Source organism: Penicillium psychrosexuale (genome assembly GCF_028828465.1).
Source record: "Penicillium psychrosexuale strain IBT 29551 chromosome Unknown utg000004l, whole genome shotgun sequence".
Lineage (NCBI taxonomy): Eukaryota > Fungi > Ascomycota > Eurotiomycetes > Eurotiales > Aspergillaceae > Penicillium > Penicillium psychrosexuale.
Window position 1 is genome coordinate 2,269,730 of NW_026643189.1, and position 16,888 is coordinate 2,286,617.

General features: G+C 49.7%; 8 protein-coding genes across 8 annotated transcripts; 3 read left to right on the forward strand and 5 right to left on the reverse strand.

The window, feature by feature from the left end:
* Positions 1 to 2,753: 2,753 nt before the first annotated feature.
* Positions 2,754 to 4,038, reverse strand: N7518_006683 (uncharacterized protein; the record flags this gene model as incomplete). Its single annotated transcript, XM_057187610.1, has 2 exons — positions 2,754 to 3,168; positions 3,569 to 4,038. 2 exons carry the CDS (start codon positions 4,036 to 4,038, stop codon positions 2,754 to 2,756), a joined length of 885 nt encoding a protein of 294 aa, XP_057039313.1.
* A 1,155-nt stretch (positions 4,039 to 5,193) lies between these two features.
* N7518_006684 (uncharacterized protein) lies at positions 5,194 to 5,806 on the reverse strand (the record flags this gene model as incomplete). Its single annotated transcript, XM_057187611.1, has 3 exons — positions 5,194 to 5,377; positions 5,425 to 5,526; positions 5,589 to 5,806. 3 exons carry the CDS (start codon positions 5,804 to 5,806, stop codon positions 5,194 to 5,196), a joined length of 504 nt encoding a protein of 167 aa, XP_057039314.1.
* Positions 5,807 to 6,717: 911 nt separating this feature from the next.
* On the reverse strand, positions 6,718 to 7,423 carry N7518_006685 (high-affinity Cu transporter CTR3; the record flags this gene model as incomplete). Its single annotated transcript, XM_057187612.1, has 2 exons — positions 6,718 to 7,331; positions 7,393 to 7,423. 2 exons carry the CDS (start codon positions 7,421 to 7,423, stop codon positions 6,718 to 6,720), a joined length of 645 nt encoding a protein of 214 aa, XP_057039315.1.
* Positions 7,424 to 7,943: 520 nt separating this feature from the next.
* On the reverse strand, positions 7,944 to 8,860 carry N7518_006686 (exosome non-catalytic core subunit SKI6; the record flags this gene model as incomplete). Its single annotated transcript, XM_057187613.1, has 2 exons — positions 7,944 to 8,448; positions 8,568 to 8,860. The coding sequence occupies 2 exons, from the start codon at positions 8,858 to 8,860 to the stop codon at positions 7,944 to 7,946; spliced, it is 798 nt and encodes a 265-aa protein (XP_057039316.1).
* A 523-nt stretch (positions 8,861 to 9,383) lies between these two features.
* On the forward strand, positions 9,384 to 12,501 carry N7518_006687 (putative DNA excision repair protein (Rad26L); the record flags this gene model as incomplete). The annotated part of the gene is made up of 2 exons (XM_057187614.1): positions 9,384 to 9,477; positions 9,527 to 12,501. The coding sequence occupies 2 exons, from the start codon at positions 9,384 to 9,386 to the stop codon at positions 12,499 to 12,501; spliced, it is 3,069 nt and encodes a 1,022-aa protein (XP_057039317.1).
* Positions 12,502 to 12,701: 200 nt separating this feature from the next.
* Positions 12,702 to 13,568, reverse strand: ssuA (RNA polymerase II subunit A C-terminal domain phosphatase; the record flags this gene model as incomplete). The annotated part of the gene is made up of 1 exon (XM_057187615.1): positions 12,702 to 13,568. One exon carries the CDS (start codon positions 13,566 to 13,568, stop codon positions 12,702 to 12,704), a length of 867 nt encoding a protein of 288 aa, XP_057039318.1.
* Positions 13,569 to 14,241: 673 nt separating this feature from the next.
* N7518_006689 (nicotinamidase) lies at positions 14,242 to 15,016 on the forward strand (the record flags this gene model as incomplete). The annotated part of the gene is made up of 2 exons (XM_057187616.1): positions 14,242 to 14,310; positions 14,360 to 15,016. 2 exons carry the CDS (start codon positions 14,242 to 14,244, stop codon positions 15,014 to 15,016), a joined length of 726 nt encoding a protein of 241 aa, XP_057039319.1.
* A 484-nt stretch (positions 15,017 to 15,500) lies between these two features.
* On the forward strand, positions 15,501 to 16,431 carry N7518_006690 (GIG1 family protein; the record flags this gene model as incomplete). The annotated part of the gene is made up of 4 exons (XM_057187617.1): positions 15,501 to 15,771; positions 15,828 to 16,007; positions 16,062 to 16,246; positions 16,294 to 16,431. The coding sequence occupies 4 exons, from the start codon at positions 15,501 to 15,503 to the stop codon at positions 16,429 to 16,431; spliced, it is 774 nt and encodes a 257-aa protein (XP_057039320.1).
* Between the last annotated feature and the right edge of the window lie 457 nt (positions 16,432 to 16,888).

The window sequence follows — 16,888 nt, forward strand, 5'->3', positions numbered from 1 at the left end:
CAAGACTCTTTGGCGTACCTATCGCTCGCCTTGTCTTTGCCTCTGCATTCTAATGGGTGACCATCTCAACTGACAGTAAAAAAAAAAATTCAATTACTGACGCTATCCGGTCTCCGGACAGCCGGTATTGAGGAATCATTCGATGCCAGTGGATCAGCAAGATCCAAATGAGGCGTACTGAAGGCATCTCCCTTGGGAGCCCTATAACCAATGCTCCAAAGCATTCATGCGTGTATTGAAGCTGTTCCACATTGTGTACTTAGTTGTTTCGGCATTTTTTTTTACATTTTACACTTCCCATAGATATGACCGAAAGAATTTATTTGTTTTCCAGGCCTAGTTCTCAAATAATACAAGGTGGGACCCGTGGACTGTCGGGTACAACATACAACATACAAAATTATACGGTGTACAAAATTATGGGGCAAGGCAAGGGCCTAGAATCGTCAACTCCTGAATTCTTCTCATTTGGATGGTTCTATTATTAAATTTGATATACGGAGAAGAAGGTAAGTCCATGTAGATATGTCAAGGTCAATGTCTGGATATGATTTTATTGAACATGTTTAAAGTTAGCTACATTACTTATAGATATGTAATTCCTCGATACATTCTAGTACATAGATGTGTACGAAGTAGTATGCTGTGCCCCTGGGGAGTTCCCCTGGGCCGTGGTCTTGGCAGGGAGAGGTATAGAATACAAGTATCATATACGAGTATAGCCACTTTTCGACTTGACTATTGATCTTATTATTGATCAAGCTTTAGGAAAACGATGGCCTGGGGTTATGCAGTTAGCCAAGTAAAAAGAATACATAAAAAAAAGGAAAGAAAAATAATGCTCATCAGATCTGAGATCATATCCTCACGCATAAATCCCTGTAGATGCATACATATAGTAGCGCAAATACTGTACGGCCCCGGGGAGTAAGGAACTCGAAGTAACTGTCTGGTATTGCCGTAAGGGAACTGCGGAGAGTTCAGCTACTAAAACCACTTTCGCACTTTCGGTTTGTCCCTTTTCCACCATATCAGTCCAGTCCTTCACTCTTTCGGATCTGGTACTTTCGCTGTTCGTATTCTTCGACTATTTACGACTCCCTCGTGGCGAATCACGACTCCTCACCTACCTCCGGCTACATTGTCTCAGATTGGAATCTTAGTGGAGAAATACAGGGGATTTCGTTTTTTTACCGTGACGAAGTGAATGCCTTTATCGATTATCTGTGACAGCTGGCCCCGTCGGACAGCGAGTGTGAATATTCAATAGTGAGAAATCGGAACACCCCCAGTTTGAGCCTGATATGCATGGGGGTTCGGGAGCCATGTCGCCTGTCTCTGTCGATGGTAGCGAATGGTCGGGACTAAATCAGTATGGAAAGTCGGACGGGCCATTCTCACCATCATCGCGAGCCAACCTAGCCACACCTCCGACCTCCGGCGTCCCGAGCGTACCGCTAAGTCCCAGTGGGCCACCTCCTTCGATATCACCCTCCATCCGGAGCGGTAACCCATCCCCGCCCAGCTCAGTCGCCGCAAGATCCAGTTCCGGGACACTAGGAGACGGCCCGCGCGATGGAAGACGCTATCGTCAGATGGAGGAGATCCTGGGCCAGCACTACGTGGTCCTGAAAAGATTCCTGAACGGCACAGCCCGCGACGACCGTGGCAAGTCGAATAAGGCCCGAGATAAACTGCTGCGGCTATCGCCAACCCAGTTCCATGAACTTTCCACCGATGTTTACGACGAATTGATCCGGCGGCAGCAGGCCTCGCCGCCTCCTGGACGGCCACCTCGTACGGACGTGCCTCCTTATCTCCCCGCTCGAAGCGACTTCCACGAAAAGCGCAACCATGCCCGCCAAAAGCTTGCTGCGCTCCACCACGTGCGCTTCCGAGATTTGGCGACCGATGTCTTCTGTGAGCTGGAGCGCCGCTTCCCGCATTTCACCAGCCGAGATTACCGAGCCCGGCCGCCTCCCAATATGGGCCCTGGTAGCGCTCGTACCTCACAACAGTCTGCTCGGGGTCCTCCCCCGCATATGGGCCGCGGGTACCCGTCTGGTGGTCCCCCAGGCAGTCCGTTTCCTCCGCGTGCTGGCTCTCTTGGGGGCCCACCGAGTATAAATGGCGATGGTCCGTTTCCTCGGTCTTTCCAGAGCAATACTATGGTTCCGAATAAGAGTACGATGGTAGAGGATAGCGATGATATGGGACCAGATGATGAGGATGATGCTCGGAGTGATGCGTTCGCTCTAGATGCTCTGAGCCGACGGGGTACTACAACGACCTTGGGTGAGAGTGAGCGGAGATTGTTATTAGAAAGCCAGACACAAGTATCGGTTCTCCAAGATAAGATCGAAAAGTTGGAAGAATTGGTCCGCGCCAAGGATGAGGAGTTGGCCCAGTCATCACAAGATGCAGATTCTTCCGGGATCAGTCATAACGAACGCCAGGAGTGGGACGAGTTACGACATGATCTTGAGAGTAAGGTATCAAAAGCCGAGGATCTCAACAGCTCGCTTCAGCTAGAGCTTGAGCGGGTTAGAACCGAGCACGAGACTGTGGAACGAGATCTTCGCAGTCAGCTTAATGACTCTTCCCGGGGTGTCGATGATGCGGGTCTACAAGCGCGCTATGTTGATCTAGAGACTCAGCACCAGAACTTGCAGGCAGAGTTGCAGCAGCAGAAACAGGTGACCAACGAGGTCCGCCGCGAGGCAGCGGCTTTCCTGACGGAAATGAAGACTCTTTCAGCCGAGAGTCAGTCTAATTGGGAGCGCGAAGAACAGCTCTCGCATGAGGTGCACAGACTCGAGGCAGATGCCAACGAATGGAAGCATCGTTATGCCAAGGTCAAGGCGCAGCTGCGGCATCTTCGCACGTCCTCTGGTGGTTTCGCCGACTCGCGGCCCGACGCAAGTCTTGTCGCCAAAGAGCATGAGTTGGTGCAAGCCGACGGGTTGGTCAAAGATATCCATGTTACTAAGTTCCAGGTATCTGTGGACGAGCTCCTGCGAGTTGCGCGTTTCGAGGAATCGCATGTGGTGCTCCAACACATCAAGATGGTCATTGTAACAGTTCGCCATATTCTGCAGGACGTGGAATATTCCCCGATCCCGGTGGATGGGTCGGCTGCTCTGCGCGCAAAGGTCAAGGGCCAGGTGTCTACGACAGCAAACAACATGATCACCGCTACCCGCAACTTCGCTAGCTCTAGTGGTTTATCCCCGGTGTCGCTCCTTGATGCAGCGGCCTCGCATCTTTGCACCGCTATTGTTGACCTGATACGGGTGGTGAAGATCCAGGCATCGCCTATAGATGAGCTGGAAGATGAAGATTATGAGGTGGATGTACCTCAAGACCAATTCCCCGACTATTTTGGTACATCTGGCAGTCAAAAGCGGATGAGCAATAACTCCGTCTACAGTGCTATGAGTCGTCCAGATGACTCTCAGTACCCTGCGCAGAATGGCGCGACTAATGACCTCAATCATGGCTGGGGGCATGTGCAAGAAGATCATGAGGTGTTGGAACTTAAGGTGAGTCGACCGGAGAAAGATAATACCGCTCAACGAATGATTTACTGACGGATGATCCTAGCTCTATGTCGAGGACCAGACCGATGGCATGGTCCAACAAATCCAGGCTTTGGTGGCCAGTATCCGAGCCGAGGACAACCTGCAGACTGTTCAGACGCACGTATCTGCCATTTCGAACGTTGTTGCGAATGTGGTATCCGCTACAGAGCAGTTGATGCGCGAACGCAGCGGAGACATCACTTTGCGGCAGACATCTGAACCAGTCATCGCGGCATTGGACCAGTGTCGCGGCCGGTTGGCGGCCACTGCTGGTGAGGGCCAGGACGCCACCACCCCGGAGCAATTGCATGAGCTCACGAACAAACTGCCTCCCATTGCATTTGAGATCGCTCGGCAGATCAAAGACCTTGTTCAGCGGCTTGAGGCCACATCGGTGGCTACTGGCGAGGAAGATGACTTCCGGTAAATGAGCTTGATCCGAAGCATTGTTTCTCATCGCATGAGCTCGGGGCTACTCATTTTGTCTTCCTTTCCCCTCAAATTCTTCTTTATATTCCTTCCTCTTTGCCCCTTGCTTTTCAGCGACTATTTATCTATGGCAACGAGCGGACAATGTCGAAACGATGTCCCGACATGTGTGGCATTTATGGGTTTTCTTGCCCTTTTGTCATTTCTCTTTCTTCTACATTTTCCTATTCTTTGTACTTTATTTTAGCCCTTTTGTATTGGTCATCTAGGTTTTTCGGCCTGATTTCATGTTGATTCGTGCCTCTTTATTTTATCTCACGACCGCTTGCTGGTGTCGGGCTATCATTTCTTTGCATTTGGATGCATACAAAATGAAAGTACCCTGTACATCTTCAACTTAATGACTATACCAATAAATCAATGCAAGTTTCCCCCTCGGAAGATGCATGTCTTCTTGTAGCCAAGATTGCTAGTTCGGAAGGGATATCCCGGAAGACATTACATAATCTCGGAGCTCTAGACGCCTTCTGGCGTTGAGCTTCGTTTTTTCCCTTCTTTCTACTTCCTTAATTCGCATTCCTCATCATCTATATCCTTTGTAAGTGCGATTGGTCCCTTTTCATCTGAAGGCTAGAGAGAAGATCCACTCTGCTTCAGACTCTTTCGGAGACATCATTAGGCAACAGAGGCAGTGATGTTTTCCCCTTTGGAAGTCTGGAGAAGCTCCAAAGTGGAGCCTCAGGCAGAAACTGCACAAGTGGTCTTTAAGTCAACCCCAACAAGCTAACCCCAAAGTAGCCCGGCACCCGAGTTCACCCGCTCCGCCCTGCCCCTCACCATGTTCTGCCGACTGAGGTCAATAACCCCACCTTCTTCCCTCTTCTCTTCTTCCCTCTTCAATTGCACTTCCTTCCACCCCGCTGCCCGATCTTTCGCTTCATCAACCGCCGCTATGTCCGCCCCCAACACTTCCGCCTTCTTCGAGGTCCAGTACGCCCCTGCTGGCTCCTCTACCCGTAAGTTTTCCTGTTATTCTCGTTTCCGGCGGGGCAGGGAGTTTTTGCCTCCGCGCTCCAGCCTTACCTTGCTGTCTCCAACCTCCAGCTTTCAATGCTAGCATCAAAGCTTGGAGATTTCACATCATGTCTCATTAATTGGAATTGAAACTGATGCTAACTCCTCATTAGCCAAGATTGGCCGCATCAACTTCAAGCTCTACGCCAACGAGGTCCCTAAGACCGCCAAGAACTTCGCTGAGCTTTGCAACGCCAAGCAGGGTGAGGGCTACAAGGGCTCTTCCTTCCACCGTGTCATCCCCCAGTTCATGCTCCAGGGTGGTGACTTCACCCGTGGCAACGTAAGTTTTTCTAATCCTGATAACCGCTTAACGCTCGGTATCTGACTTTGATTTTACCGGAATAGGGTACCGGTGGCCGCTCCATCTACGGCGAGAAGTTCCCCGATGAGAACTTCGTTCACAAGCACACCCGCCCTGGTCTTCTGTCCATGGCCAACGCTGGCCCCAACACGTAAGTCTTAGTCTTGTATCCCGGCTGGTCTACATCCAGAGAACCATACTGACCGTTTCCTTCTTTTCTAGCAACGGCTCCCAGTTCTTCATCACCACCGTTGTCACCTCGTGGCTCGATGGCAAGCACGTCGTCTTCGGCGAGGTCGCTGATGATGAGTCCCTGAAGGTTGTCAAGGAGATCGAGGCCCTCGGCTCCTCCTCCGGCTCCATCCGCTCCGCTGTCAAGCCCACCATCGTCAACTGCGGTGGCAACTAAAAAGCTCATTCTGGAGATTTAGTTGGGTGTTGGGAGGATGAACGTCTTTCTTTTCGTCATGGACTTGGTTCTTTCCCAACGCTCTAGTGCGGCGTGGGACTAGCATAGGTGGCTTTCCCTTTTGCGCCTTGTAATCTAAAGTTTCTACCAAGCTAGCTCATACATTCCTATCTGTCGTGGGGACTTAATGTTCAATTTGAGAATTAGTAGTTTTGTAAGGACGACTTTTCTAGATATAGCCTTGGAGCCAAAGTTCCTAAAACCTGCATGTCAACCTAGACATATTTCGAGTCAATCCACGGCAAAGCACGAAAGTATCCAGATTCTCCTATTGCAATTCCTTCCCAGGCCTTCTCCCAGCAAAGAACCCCACGTATGGTGTGGTGGTTCGATCACTCGGCGGGGTCTGCGGCTAACTACATCACCTTACCCCGCGTGCGGCAGGGTTTTTCTTTTTTTAGCGGAAAAGGTTTCCACCGCCTCCAATAGATAACCTAGTACCTTGGTAACTAGTCAGATGATATTAGTAATGGTTGATGCATGCTCTACATTAAGTCTGTTTCATTTATTGTTAGAGGGCACTTGAGTAGAGAGTAATCGAGATAGAAGAGATGGTTCATACGTCATGGCATTACAGGTGAGAACAAAAGACAAGCACAGAAACAAGGAACAATAATTGTGGACACGAGCAAGTGCATTTTACCCTCTGCCATTTTGAGACAGAGAAAACAAATACCGGGGATATCAGACGCATCTAGAGATGCTGGAGTAGAATCAAATCGTAATTGGAACGCAAGTCAAGACAACACACCATGCCCAGGCATTTAACCACAGCACTTAGTGACAGACGTAGCATCTGACCTGAAGAAGAAAGAAGCCATGTTAGCCCTGGTGAAAGTATAGTAGTTGAACGAAACAACTTACTCCTTATTCAAGTCCACCGGCTCCCAGGAGAAGATGAACGCGCCCAGGAAAGCACCAATGAAGATACAGATGATGATATACCCATTGAAGTACATAGCGAGCAGCATGATGATGTACGCAACAGCAAACTGCGTCATATGCAGCAGCGAGCGCAGAGAATGCTCAACAAGCGACGGACGATACGGGGCAAGCAGAGCGTCCTGTCTCTCGATGCGCTGGCCGCCGACATCTCGAATGCAATTAGCCGGCGTAGTAGCAGAGATAGAAGCTTTATTTTTCGACGCTCCGTTCTGGGGAGCACCCGACACAGGAGTGATGATGTCGTCGTCTGCGGAGGACCTAGCGTCGATCTCTGCGTTGCCGCCGCAGCAGTTGCCGGACGGCTTGGTGGTGTCTTCTTCGCTGCGTAGGGGGACGTTGGAGATGGATTGCGCGGTAGAAGAGTCCGACATGTAGAGTCTTCGAAGACGGGCTCGGCGCACTATGAACGAGTCGTATTCTCGGCCTAGACGGCGGAGGAACTCAAGGCTCAATACGAGGCAGATCACTCCAATGCAGGAGCCGGCGAACATGCCGCGCGTCCTGATGTGCCATGTTTTGGCGAGGAAGCCTAGGTTGGTTTAGTTAGCTTTGTAGCCTTGTGCAGAGGGATTATAGGTAGGGCTGCGTACATGAGTCGATTGTATACCAGTTCCAAAGCATCTGATCATGACTGTGAGTAAGCTTGAATCCATACAAGGTAGTGAATGTGCGATTGATATTAGACGGACCGATATTTTGCAACTATGTCCCACGTCCGCTTTGGTGGCACTGGCCATCGCTGCCGAGGCTGTGGCAGTGGCCGTTGACATGGTCATCCCGCCCATGTCCATGATTGATGTTGATTGAGGACCTTAGGAGCACCGAATCGAGATAGTATCGTGTTGATTGAAACTGAAGGGAAGCAGTACAAAATATATGAAGGAGTAGAAAGAAGAGAGAATAGGAGATAGAATAGAAGAGGGGAGCGCTTCACCGTCACTCTGCCCTAATGGGAGCAATATGAGCAGATTTATAGATTTGGCCCTAAAAACTTAGCGGCGAGGTGGTTTGAGCAAATTCTCGGATTTGGGCTGTAACTGGTAACATTAAACGTAAGACAGAGGGTATCAACTTGAACTATTCTCTCGTTTGAATCTCCTTTTTGATTTTGTTTGTTTTTTGTTTTTTCTTTTTTTTTGCGTCACCCCCGAGATCCTTTGATGACACCTTCCAACAACTCGCGAATCTGACTGCACCCATCGATCCCGACCGCCAACATTGTCTCAAGGTACGTAGCATGCACCTTAGACTCCATAGTAAGCACACACACCTTCATTGCCTCTTCATCGTCGTCCATATTGTTCTCGCCAACGGGCACCGCTGTCGTCGTCGCAACAGTGAGCGAAGGCAGTTCCTGTTCTTCTGGAAGCGACAGATCCAGCAGTGGGTCAAGCTCGTCATGTCGCGGGTCACGCGGTGTAGAGGCGCTACCACTCATTCCTGCAGTACAGCCACAGAGTAGTCCTGGCATAGGGATTCCAGCATCCACGAGCGCTAGGGTACAGGCATTGATCGCCGCGGCGAGCAGTGAGCCATCGGCAGAGAGAACGGAGATATGGATGCTGATTGTGCTGTGGGGATAGAGGTAGGTGTGGAGGTGAGACTGGAAGGTTGACCGGATGATTGTACCGATTCGCGTTGATTGTCTGTAGTCCCCGGGAGATTAGCATTGGCTGTATCTGTATCTAGTCTGATGCCACCGTAACTATCTCCCTATCTCCCTATGGCAGGAAGGTGAAATGGGAAAGCGTAAGAGGGTGCATACCTATCACTTCCACCGGCTCTCCGCTTGCGATCTACGCCGGCGAACCCAGCGACGTTGACATCCACCTCCACGACTGCATGGCCACTTCCTGCAGCGCCACTATCTCCTCGGCGACCCTCGGCAGGGCCGTGAACAGAGCACATGATTGATGTGTTGCCCATGGACAGGTATGAGGAGCCCGAGCTGGCGGGGTTGGTTGAGATCTGAGCTTGGAGCAGGCGGAGTTCGTTCCAGCGACGGCCATCAAGGCGAAGCCGCGTCAGGGGATATGTCGTCGAGGTGTCTAGCGGCATCTTTGCGGCTTTTCTGATAAGAACGAGAGTTGTCTTGAGCGAAAAGAGGGTATGTCAAGCGGGAAGTCAAGCTTTATTTTGCGTTCTCTGTGGGCTTAGGTCAGTCGGACGTTCCTTTATTGAGAAATGACAGACGTAGAATATTCTCTTCGACTTACGTTGACTTTGTCGCATATGCAAAGAATCGAATGCCAAACCAATGAGAGCATCTTTTTCTCTGGTTCTCTTACACGTGACCCTGTCGACCAACTCTATAAATCCAGAAAGAACCATTTCAACCACTTATTTGAGCATTTAGGAGATATCAACAGCAACTAAATTCTTTTTGAGAAAGAAGAAAAAGCAGGTTACCAAGCTATGTGTTAAATGATGGTCAATTGAAGCTTTCTTGGGCGAACAGTTTCAAATTCACTACATGGCCGTTATCGCGTGCCGTACCTGACGCTGTTTCGCGACAGTCTGGTACTCCCTTCGGCCTACGCTCTGTCACTATTTGAGTCGTGTTTTCAGAAATGCAGAGAACATGGCTAATAACGAGATTACTGACGAGGCCATCATCATTGATTCAGATGATGACGACTTGGAGGTGACGCACTATGCAACTCCGACCGCTAGGGGTATGACACCTCTTCGGCGCGTTTGACAGACAGCTCACATTCTCTCAAGACAGATTTTCCGGTCTGAAACACGGGGCTGCTACACCGGTTAAACCCGAATCGTCGCGCACTCATCTTTCCGAGTCATCAAGTGCTGTAAAGATCCAGCCCGTGGACAGCGATGAGGAGGATACCAACGATGGCGAGCTAGCGTACAAGAAGTTCAAGGAACGCAAATCCCTCAAGCGCAAACAAGATGCTGCAGCAACTCGCAAAGCCAAGACGCCCAGGAGAGATGCAATCGTTGGTCGAATAAAACAAGAGCGACCAACGCCTCAGCCAAAGCGGCCGTTGAAACAATGGGGCGAGGTATCTTCAGATGATGACCTAATGGAGAATACATTACCTGGATACCTCAAAAGCCGCCGCAGCCAGTTCGACCAGAGGCTCGAACATCTGAAAGATCATGGACTGAAGCTACCACCCACCTATGAGGATGTGGACTTCTCGGATGATGAACGGCTTGAAGAACTGCAAGAACGACCTGTCTTTCCGGATAATACCCGAAAGCAGGAGTACAAGGACATCCAACTTCCCTATTCGATGGGTATTATACCCGCCCCGATCGCCCAGTGGTTGCGGCAGTATCAAGTGGAAGGAGTTGCCTTTCTTCACGAGCTGTTTGTATACCAAAAGGGTGGCGTCTTAGGAGACGACATGGGTCTTGGAAAAACCATTCAGGTGATTGCTTTCTTAACCGCTGCCTATGGAAAAACAGGCGACGAACGGGACGCAAAGCGCATGCGAAAGATACGCAGATCGGACGACAGCGCTTGGTATCCACGCACGCTCATCGTGTGCCCGGGAAGCCTTATCGCCAACTGGAAGACTGAGTTTGCGTGCTGGGGGTGGTGGCATGTTGAAAGCTACCACGGGGATAACAAGGACCTTGCTCTCGATGCCGCGAAGTCAGGGAGGGTGGAAGTCCTGATTACAACATATACCACTTATATGAACAACAAAAACGCCGTCAATATGATTGAATGGGACTGCGTCATCGCAGATGAGTGCCACAAGATCAAGGAGCGCAAGTCGGGGACCACACAGTCCATGAATGAGATCAATGCGTTATGTCGGATAGGGCTCACCGGCACGGCCATCCAGAACAAATATGAAGAATTATGGACCCTTCTCAACTGGACTAACCCTGGTGTTCTGGGCCCGGTAAGCACCTGGAAGGCACAAATATCGGAGCCACTGAAGATCGGACAATCGCACGACGCCACTCTGAGCGAGCTCAGCAGAGCACGAAGAACAGCCAAGAAGCTAGTTGAGAATTTGCTTCCACAATTTTTTATCAGGAGGATGAAGTCCTTGATTGCGGATCAGCTGCCCAAAAAGGTCGATCGGGTTGTCTTCTGTCCTCTGACTGAGACACAAGCCGAGGCCTACGAGAATTTCCTTGACAGTGACATCGTCGATTATATCAAGACATCTACAGAACCATGCGATTGTAGATCCGGCAAGAAGGCCGGCTGGTGTTGTCGCCGCTTTATCCCCGATAGGGACCCTCCTAGCTGGCAATCCTATGTGTTCCCTGCTATTAATGTGCTTCAAAAGCTCAGTAATCATCTGGCAATTCTGATCCCACAAGGTGCAGACCCGAAAGAGAAGCAGGAAAAAGATAGAGATTATCTGGAACTTGCGCTGCCTGAACAATGGGAAGATCTTTACCGCTCGCGCGACTCGATCGTCAATTACGCCAACCCTGAGTTTTGCGGCAAGTGGAAGGTTCTACGGAAGTTACTTAAGTGGTGGCATTCGAATGGGGACAAAGTCCTTATCTTTTCGCATAGCGTGCGTCTTCTCAAGATGTTGCAAATGTTGTTTCATCACACTAGCTACAACGTCAGCTACCTGGATGGATCTATGAGTTTACCTGACCGTTCAAAGGCTGTAGACGAGTTCAATGCCGACTCGCGACAGTTTGTCTTCCTAATATCAACCAAGGCTGGTGGTGTTGGGTTGAACATCACCTCAGCAAACAAAGTGGTAGTCGTTGATCCAAACTGGAACCCATCCTACGATTTGCAAGCTCAGGATCGGGCCTACCGCATAGGACAACTTCGCGATGTGGAAGTCTTCCGGCTTATATCTGCCGGCACAATCGAAGAAATCGTCTACGCTCGACAGATCTACAAGCAGCAACAGGCAAACATTGGATACAATGCAAGCTCCGAGCGTCGGTATTTCAAAGGCGTCCAAGAGAAGAAAGACCAAAAGGGTGAAATATTTGGTCTAAAAAATTTCTTCGGATACCAGAACACAAACATCGTTCTGCGCGATATCGTCAACAGAACAAATGTCGCCGAAAGCCGTGCGGGGGTACAGGTCGTGGACATAGACCTCAAAGCAGAAGAAGAAGGCCACGACTACACCGACCGACCAATGAAATCCGAAGACGAAGCAATGAGCCAAATCGCGGCGATGATCTGCGGCGAGGACGAAGAAAAAGACCACAAGCCTTCCGCCGGTCTTCCAATGGCAACACCGCATAAGCACGACCCCGTTCAAGCGATTCTGGCAAGCGCAGGCGTGGAATATACCCATCTCAATAACGAAGTGATCGGTTCGTCGCGTGTCGAGGAAGACCTCAGTCGTCGTGCGGAACTTGCTCCAAATGACACGACAGGTGACCGTCAGGTCTTCATGTCCTCGCAGCCTTACTCTCAGCCAACGGAGCAACCTGTGCGATTCAAGTATCATCCTCCGGAGGATGTCATACGTCGCCAGTTTTGTAGTATGGCGCGGCGGTTTGGGTACGCTGACGCTACGGAGTTTGCGCTCGTTGTTGAGGGCATGACCCAGGCGCAGCGGCGAGCTTGTCTCGATCAGTGGTATCGAGAGAGAAGAGAGAAACTACTTTCTGCGGATCAAAACACTAAGGAGGAGATCAAAGACGAAAATGTTTCTAAGGAGGATATGGATGAGGATGAATGGATCAAAGATGACAAGGGTCCCAAGGAGGATAGTCCGAGTCTTTGAGTGGTTTTGCTTTCGTTGTTGTTCCTTCTTGCGCGATACCCCTTTCTGGTTGTATAACTAGTTGTATAACATGCATGAAATAATACGATACTGGACCACACTTGCTATATGGAACCTGTAAATCGTTGGTATTAAACCATTCTCTTAGGATGGCTGTAGGTAAATAGATACCCATGCAAGATCACAACATAGGCGGGGAACTAAAGCCAAGCCAAAGTCCACAGAGCCGGTAAATTGGGATATCGTTCTTGCCAATCCGCCAATATCTCAGGGACCTTCTCGTCGAAGCTCTGGCGGGCAGGGCCAGTCCCGTTTGCCCAGCCCTCAGAGCCATGAACAAGATGCTCAGCAACAGCAGCCTCATTCAGATGATTGGCCAGATCAAGAATCGCCTTTCCACCAGTCAAGGCCTCCTCGTGGTTATCCTTGATATCGACATTGAAGACATGAACGGGGTAATTGAGCGCGTTGCCCTTATTCATCAAATCATCGACAACAGCATCCCAACAGCGCTCCTCACAGGTGATGATGACATCGACGACTCCACCCTCCGTTCCAATCGCACCCTTGTCGCCCTTGGAGAGGTTGTCGATGCGCGGGACGCCAGGCACCCAGTCCTGGAACCGCTCGGGCCCCCACTTCAGCTGGCGGTTGCGGTCGAGCATGTTCAGGATGCCGTTGCCGCGGTACAGACGCTCGTCTTTGCTGCACAACTCTTCGTACATCTGGTTGTAGGAGGTCGTGTTGAAGCTGTACACGTTTGGTTGGGTGATTGACGGGCCGGGGAGACGGACGAGGGAGCCTGTGCCGAAGGATATCACGGGGAAGGCTGTTGGGGCGCCGGAGAGCTGGAGGTGGGCTTCCATTGAGCGGTTGTTGTTTGAGGCGCAGACTGTGCAGAACTTGAGCTTGTACGAGTCTGTGGCTGCGCCAGCCGGGTTGGCTGTTTCTAGGGCTTGGGCTGCTGAGGCCATGTCGGCTTGTGTGGATGTCTCTGGTGGTGGAGGGGGAGGAGGAGGTTGGGGAGTTGAAGTCCCCGAGTTTGTTCGGCGGGGATCATATGCCATTTTGATGGGAGACTATGGAGATGATAATAGAGAGAGAGAGACTAAGGGGTTGTTGTTTCTAGAGGGATTTTGGAAGTCGATGATCATGGAGGTTTTTTGAGATTACAATATTCTGTTGACTATCAGACGCGTTAGCAACTGATTTGGGATTGTTCTTTCGTGACACGAAATGTGAAAACACAAGTTCAGAAAAAAAGCGTATATGAATTTATCCGCATAGCAAAAGCTCAGACAGCTCCAATAATATATTCATCAGGTTGAGGGAAGGAGAAGGGGATACAACACACATACCTTGTAGTTATCACTCATTATCCAGTTCAAATGATTATGGGGCCGTAGCCCTGGAAGAGGAGAGAAGAGCAAGTTTGGTGAAAGTTGAAAAGCTTCGTTTTAGTGCCCTGGCTTAGTCATGGAGTTACCGCCTGCTCTTCCGCCTGGATAGAAGAGCTAACGGGAGGTAATATTCTGCCGGACAAATATCATTGAGTAACTATCGTGATGTTGTACACATCGTCCTTTTCTCCAGATATCTCTATTTTATAAGGCCTCTGTCACAGCTTCTTTTACTCTTGGGGTATCTTTCAATATTTACCAGGCGTAAAGCTTTTGAATCCCTCCATAATCCTACCCATAACCTCCATCAACAGATCTCTACCCCACATCCAACTCAAAAATGGCAGCAAATAGTACTATCAAACCAGCCCTGATTGTGGTGGACATGCAAGAAGATTTTTGCCCTCCAGTGAGTTGGATAGCTACAATACTAGGGCACGCATACTAATCAACAGTAGCATGGGTCACTCGCCGTGGCAGGAGGCCGCAGCATTGCCTCGATAATCAACACTTTACTTGCAAAGCCAGGATTTGTCGTGCGCATCATGACCAAAGACTACCATCCAAAGGACCATATCTCATTTGCCAGTAATCACCCAGGGCCTGACAATCAGCCCTTTTCTTCATTCGTCAAGATGAAGAATCCCGCTCGAGGAAAGGAATCAGAAACAAAACCACAGCAACTCTGGCCAGTTCACTGTGTGGCTGGTACCCCCGGCGCAGAAATTATCCCAGAGATTGACACCTCTAGCGAACATCTAGTTGTCCGCAAAGGCATGCGCCCGGAAGTCGAGATGTACTCTGTATTTGCTGATGCTTTCGGAAACTGTGACCATGGAACCAACGAACATTCGGTCAGTCTAGATGTTGCTGCGGCTCTCAGGGCTCAAGGCGTTACAGATGTATTTGTTGTGGGCTTGGCTGGGGATTATTGTGTCAAGGCTACAGCTCTTGATGCTGCGAAGGTTGGATTCAAAAGCTGGGTTGTCGAGGAGGGCACAAGATGTGTCGTGCCTGCTGCTTGGGATTCTGTTAAGGAAGAACTTGAGACTGCGGGGGTGTCTATTATCTCTATGGACGACCCCATCATCAAGGATCTGGGAGGGAAGAGTTGATATGTCTTATTTCTCTCATCTTGCTTTTACCACGCAGTCTTCCCTTCCAAGTGTTCCTTTTTCCGTGTCTTGTGTCTAATATGGATTCAAGTTCTATGCTACCGGCCCTAGATATCTATTGTGTAGATATTATGAAAGTGCTATAGATAGACACTGTATTTTCACGTGAATGTGTTACTATACCCTGTGTGGCGGTATTCTCCATTCTTCATTTCCACAGTCTGTGTCAAATTGGAGAGCACAAACCACCGATATGTATACTTGAAACAATTCCAATGTCCGTAATCAGTCAGTACAATAAGATCGCCGGTGGGTACATGATCGACAAGCAACTGCCAGAAACGTCTTGACTTCATACCCCCTTTCCGCACTACTGCAGAGTGACGTCGTGTCAAGGGGGAGATTCACCACTCAGCATACAACATAGAATATCATATTTCACTACAGGCCGAACTAGATCAGTCCAAAACTCAATCTACTCGCAATGCTGCACTCCAGGCGGCCATCAATACCCGCCCCAATCGGTACCCTCGACGAGAAATCGACCGACACCGATGAGGCAGCCCTACACTTCCACGATCACAGCCAAGCCTCTGAAAGTCTCCCATATTGGCTCGTCAATTTACCTCGGTCGCAATGGACTGCCGAGTGTCCTGGCTTTCTACGTGACCAATCTCCGAAGAATATACAATGCCTCTCAATCCCTGATTACCGGTATACCCGACAGAGCTGGGAGGAAGTGAAGGAGATCATAGGTACAGCTGCTGGTTGGGTGATTAGTGATATACTTAACTAACTACAACTTGTATAGGAACCAACCGGATCGACCGGTTCCAGCGGGTCCCAGGCGAGCTGCGCAAGTATCTGGAATACATGGCGCATATCAAAGCGGAGTATACATCCGTGATGAGATTTGTGGTCAAGGAAAGGCTGGGCTGGGGGGATAATTGGGAAGAGATCAAGCCTAGAGGTGGCCCTTTCGAATACGAGGGTATGGCGCAGGTCACCGGGTCTAGAACACGTGAAATACTAATTATCTGTATAGAGGATATCCGAATCATATACAATGACTGGCCATATGGTGTTGCCAAGGATATCATCCACTTGGTAGTGTGGACCAAATTCGAGCTGGAAGATGACCCAACCACAGATGACCTAATGGCAAGCACACGAGCGGCCATAGAGAGCTATGTGCAGGACACATTTTGCTCTCGGGTACCACCCGAACAGGTATGGGGGCTAGTCAGCATGAAGATGATGAAAGGCTGACAACATAGGTGGTCTGGTTCAAGAACTGGAAGTCACTCAAGTCGGTCCCCGGGATTGAACACTTCCACGTCATGCTCCATCGTCCCGATATGGCATTTGTCAGGGAGATCACCCGCGGAGATGTACCTCTGATTGAACGGCTATGATGTCTGTGTCTGTGGATTAGAGAAGGGAGAGAAGAGAGAGAAGATAGAGGGAAAAGGAAGAGAAAAGAAAGATTCTCCTTTCCTTGGGTATAACTTAGGTACCAAGCATAAGATACATATGCAGCCCAAGGAACGGGTACATCCTGTAGTCCCCGCCAAGCCAGATGCCCCTCACTGACGATCTTGGGGGTTGAGTGTATTCATCTTGAAGGAGAGGTGAGAAAAATACGTCACTAGCCCTAAGCATTTGCATGTGTAATTTGCATTTCGCATATCTTTTTGGATATCTTTTTGTGTAATTTTTAGTGTCGTTCTTAGTGTCTTTTTCGATTTTTTCCCTTTGAACTACGCAAATCCGTTTTTTTTGCCCTTTTTCCACTTCTCCATAGTAAAAAAAAGCCCGTTCCCGAAATTTCCGCCCCAAGTCAGCTGTCTTGGGTTTCAGACGTTCTCTTTT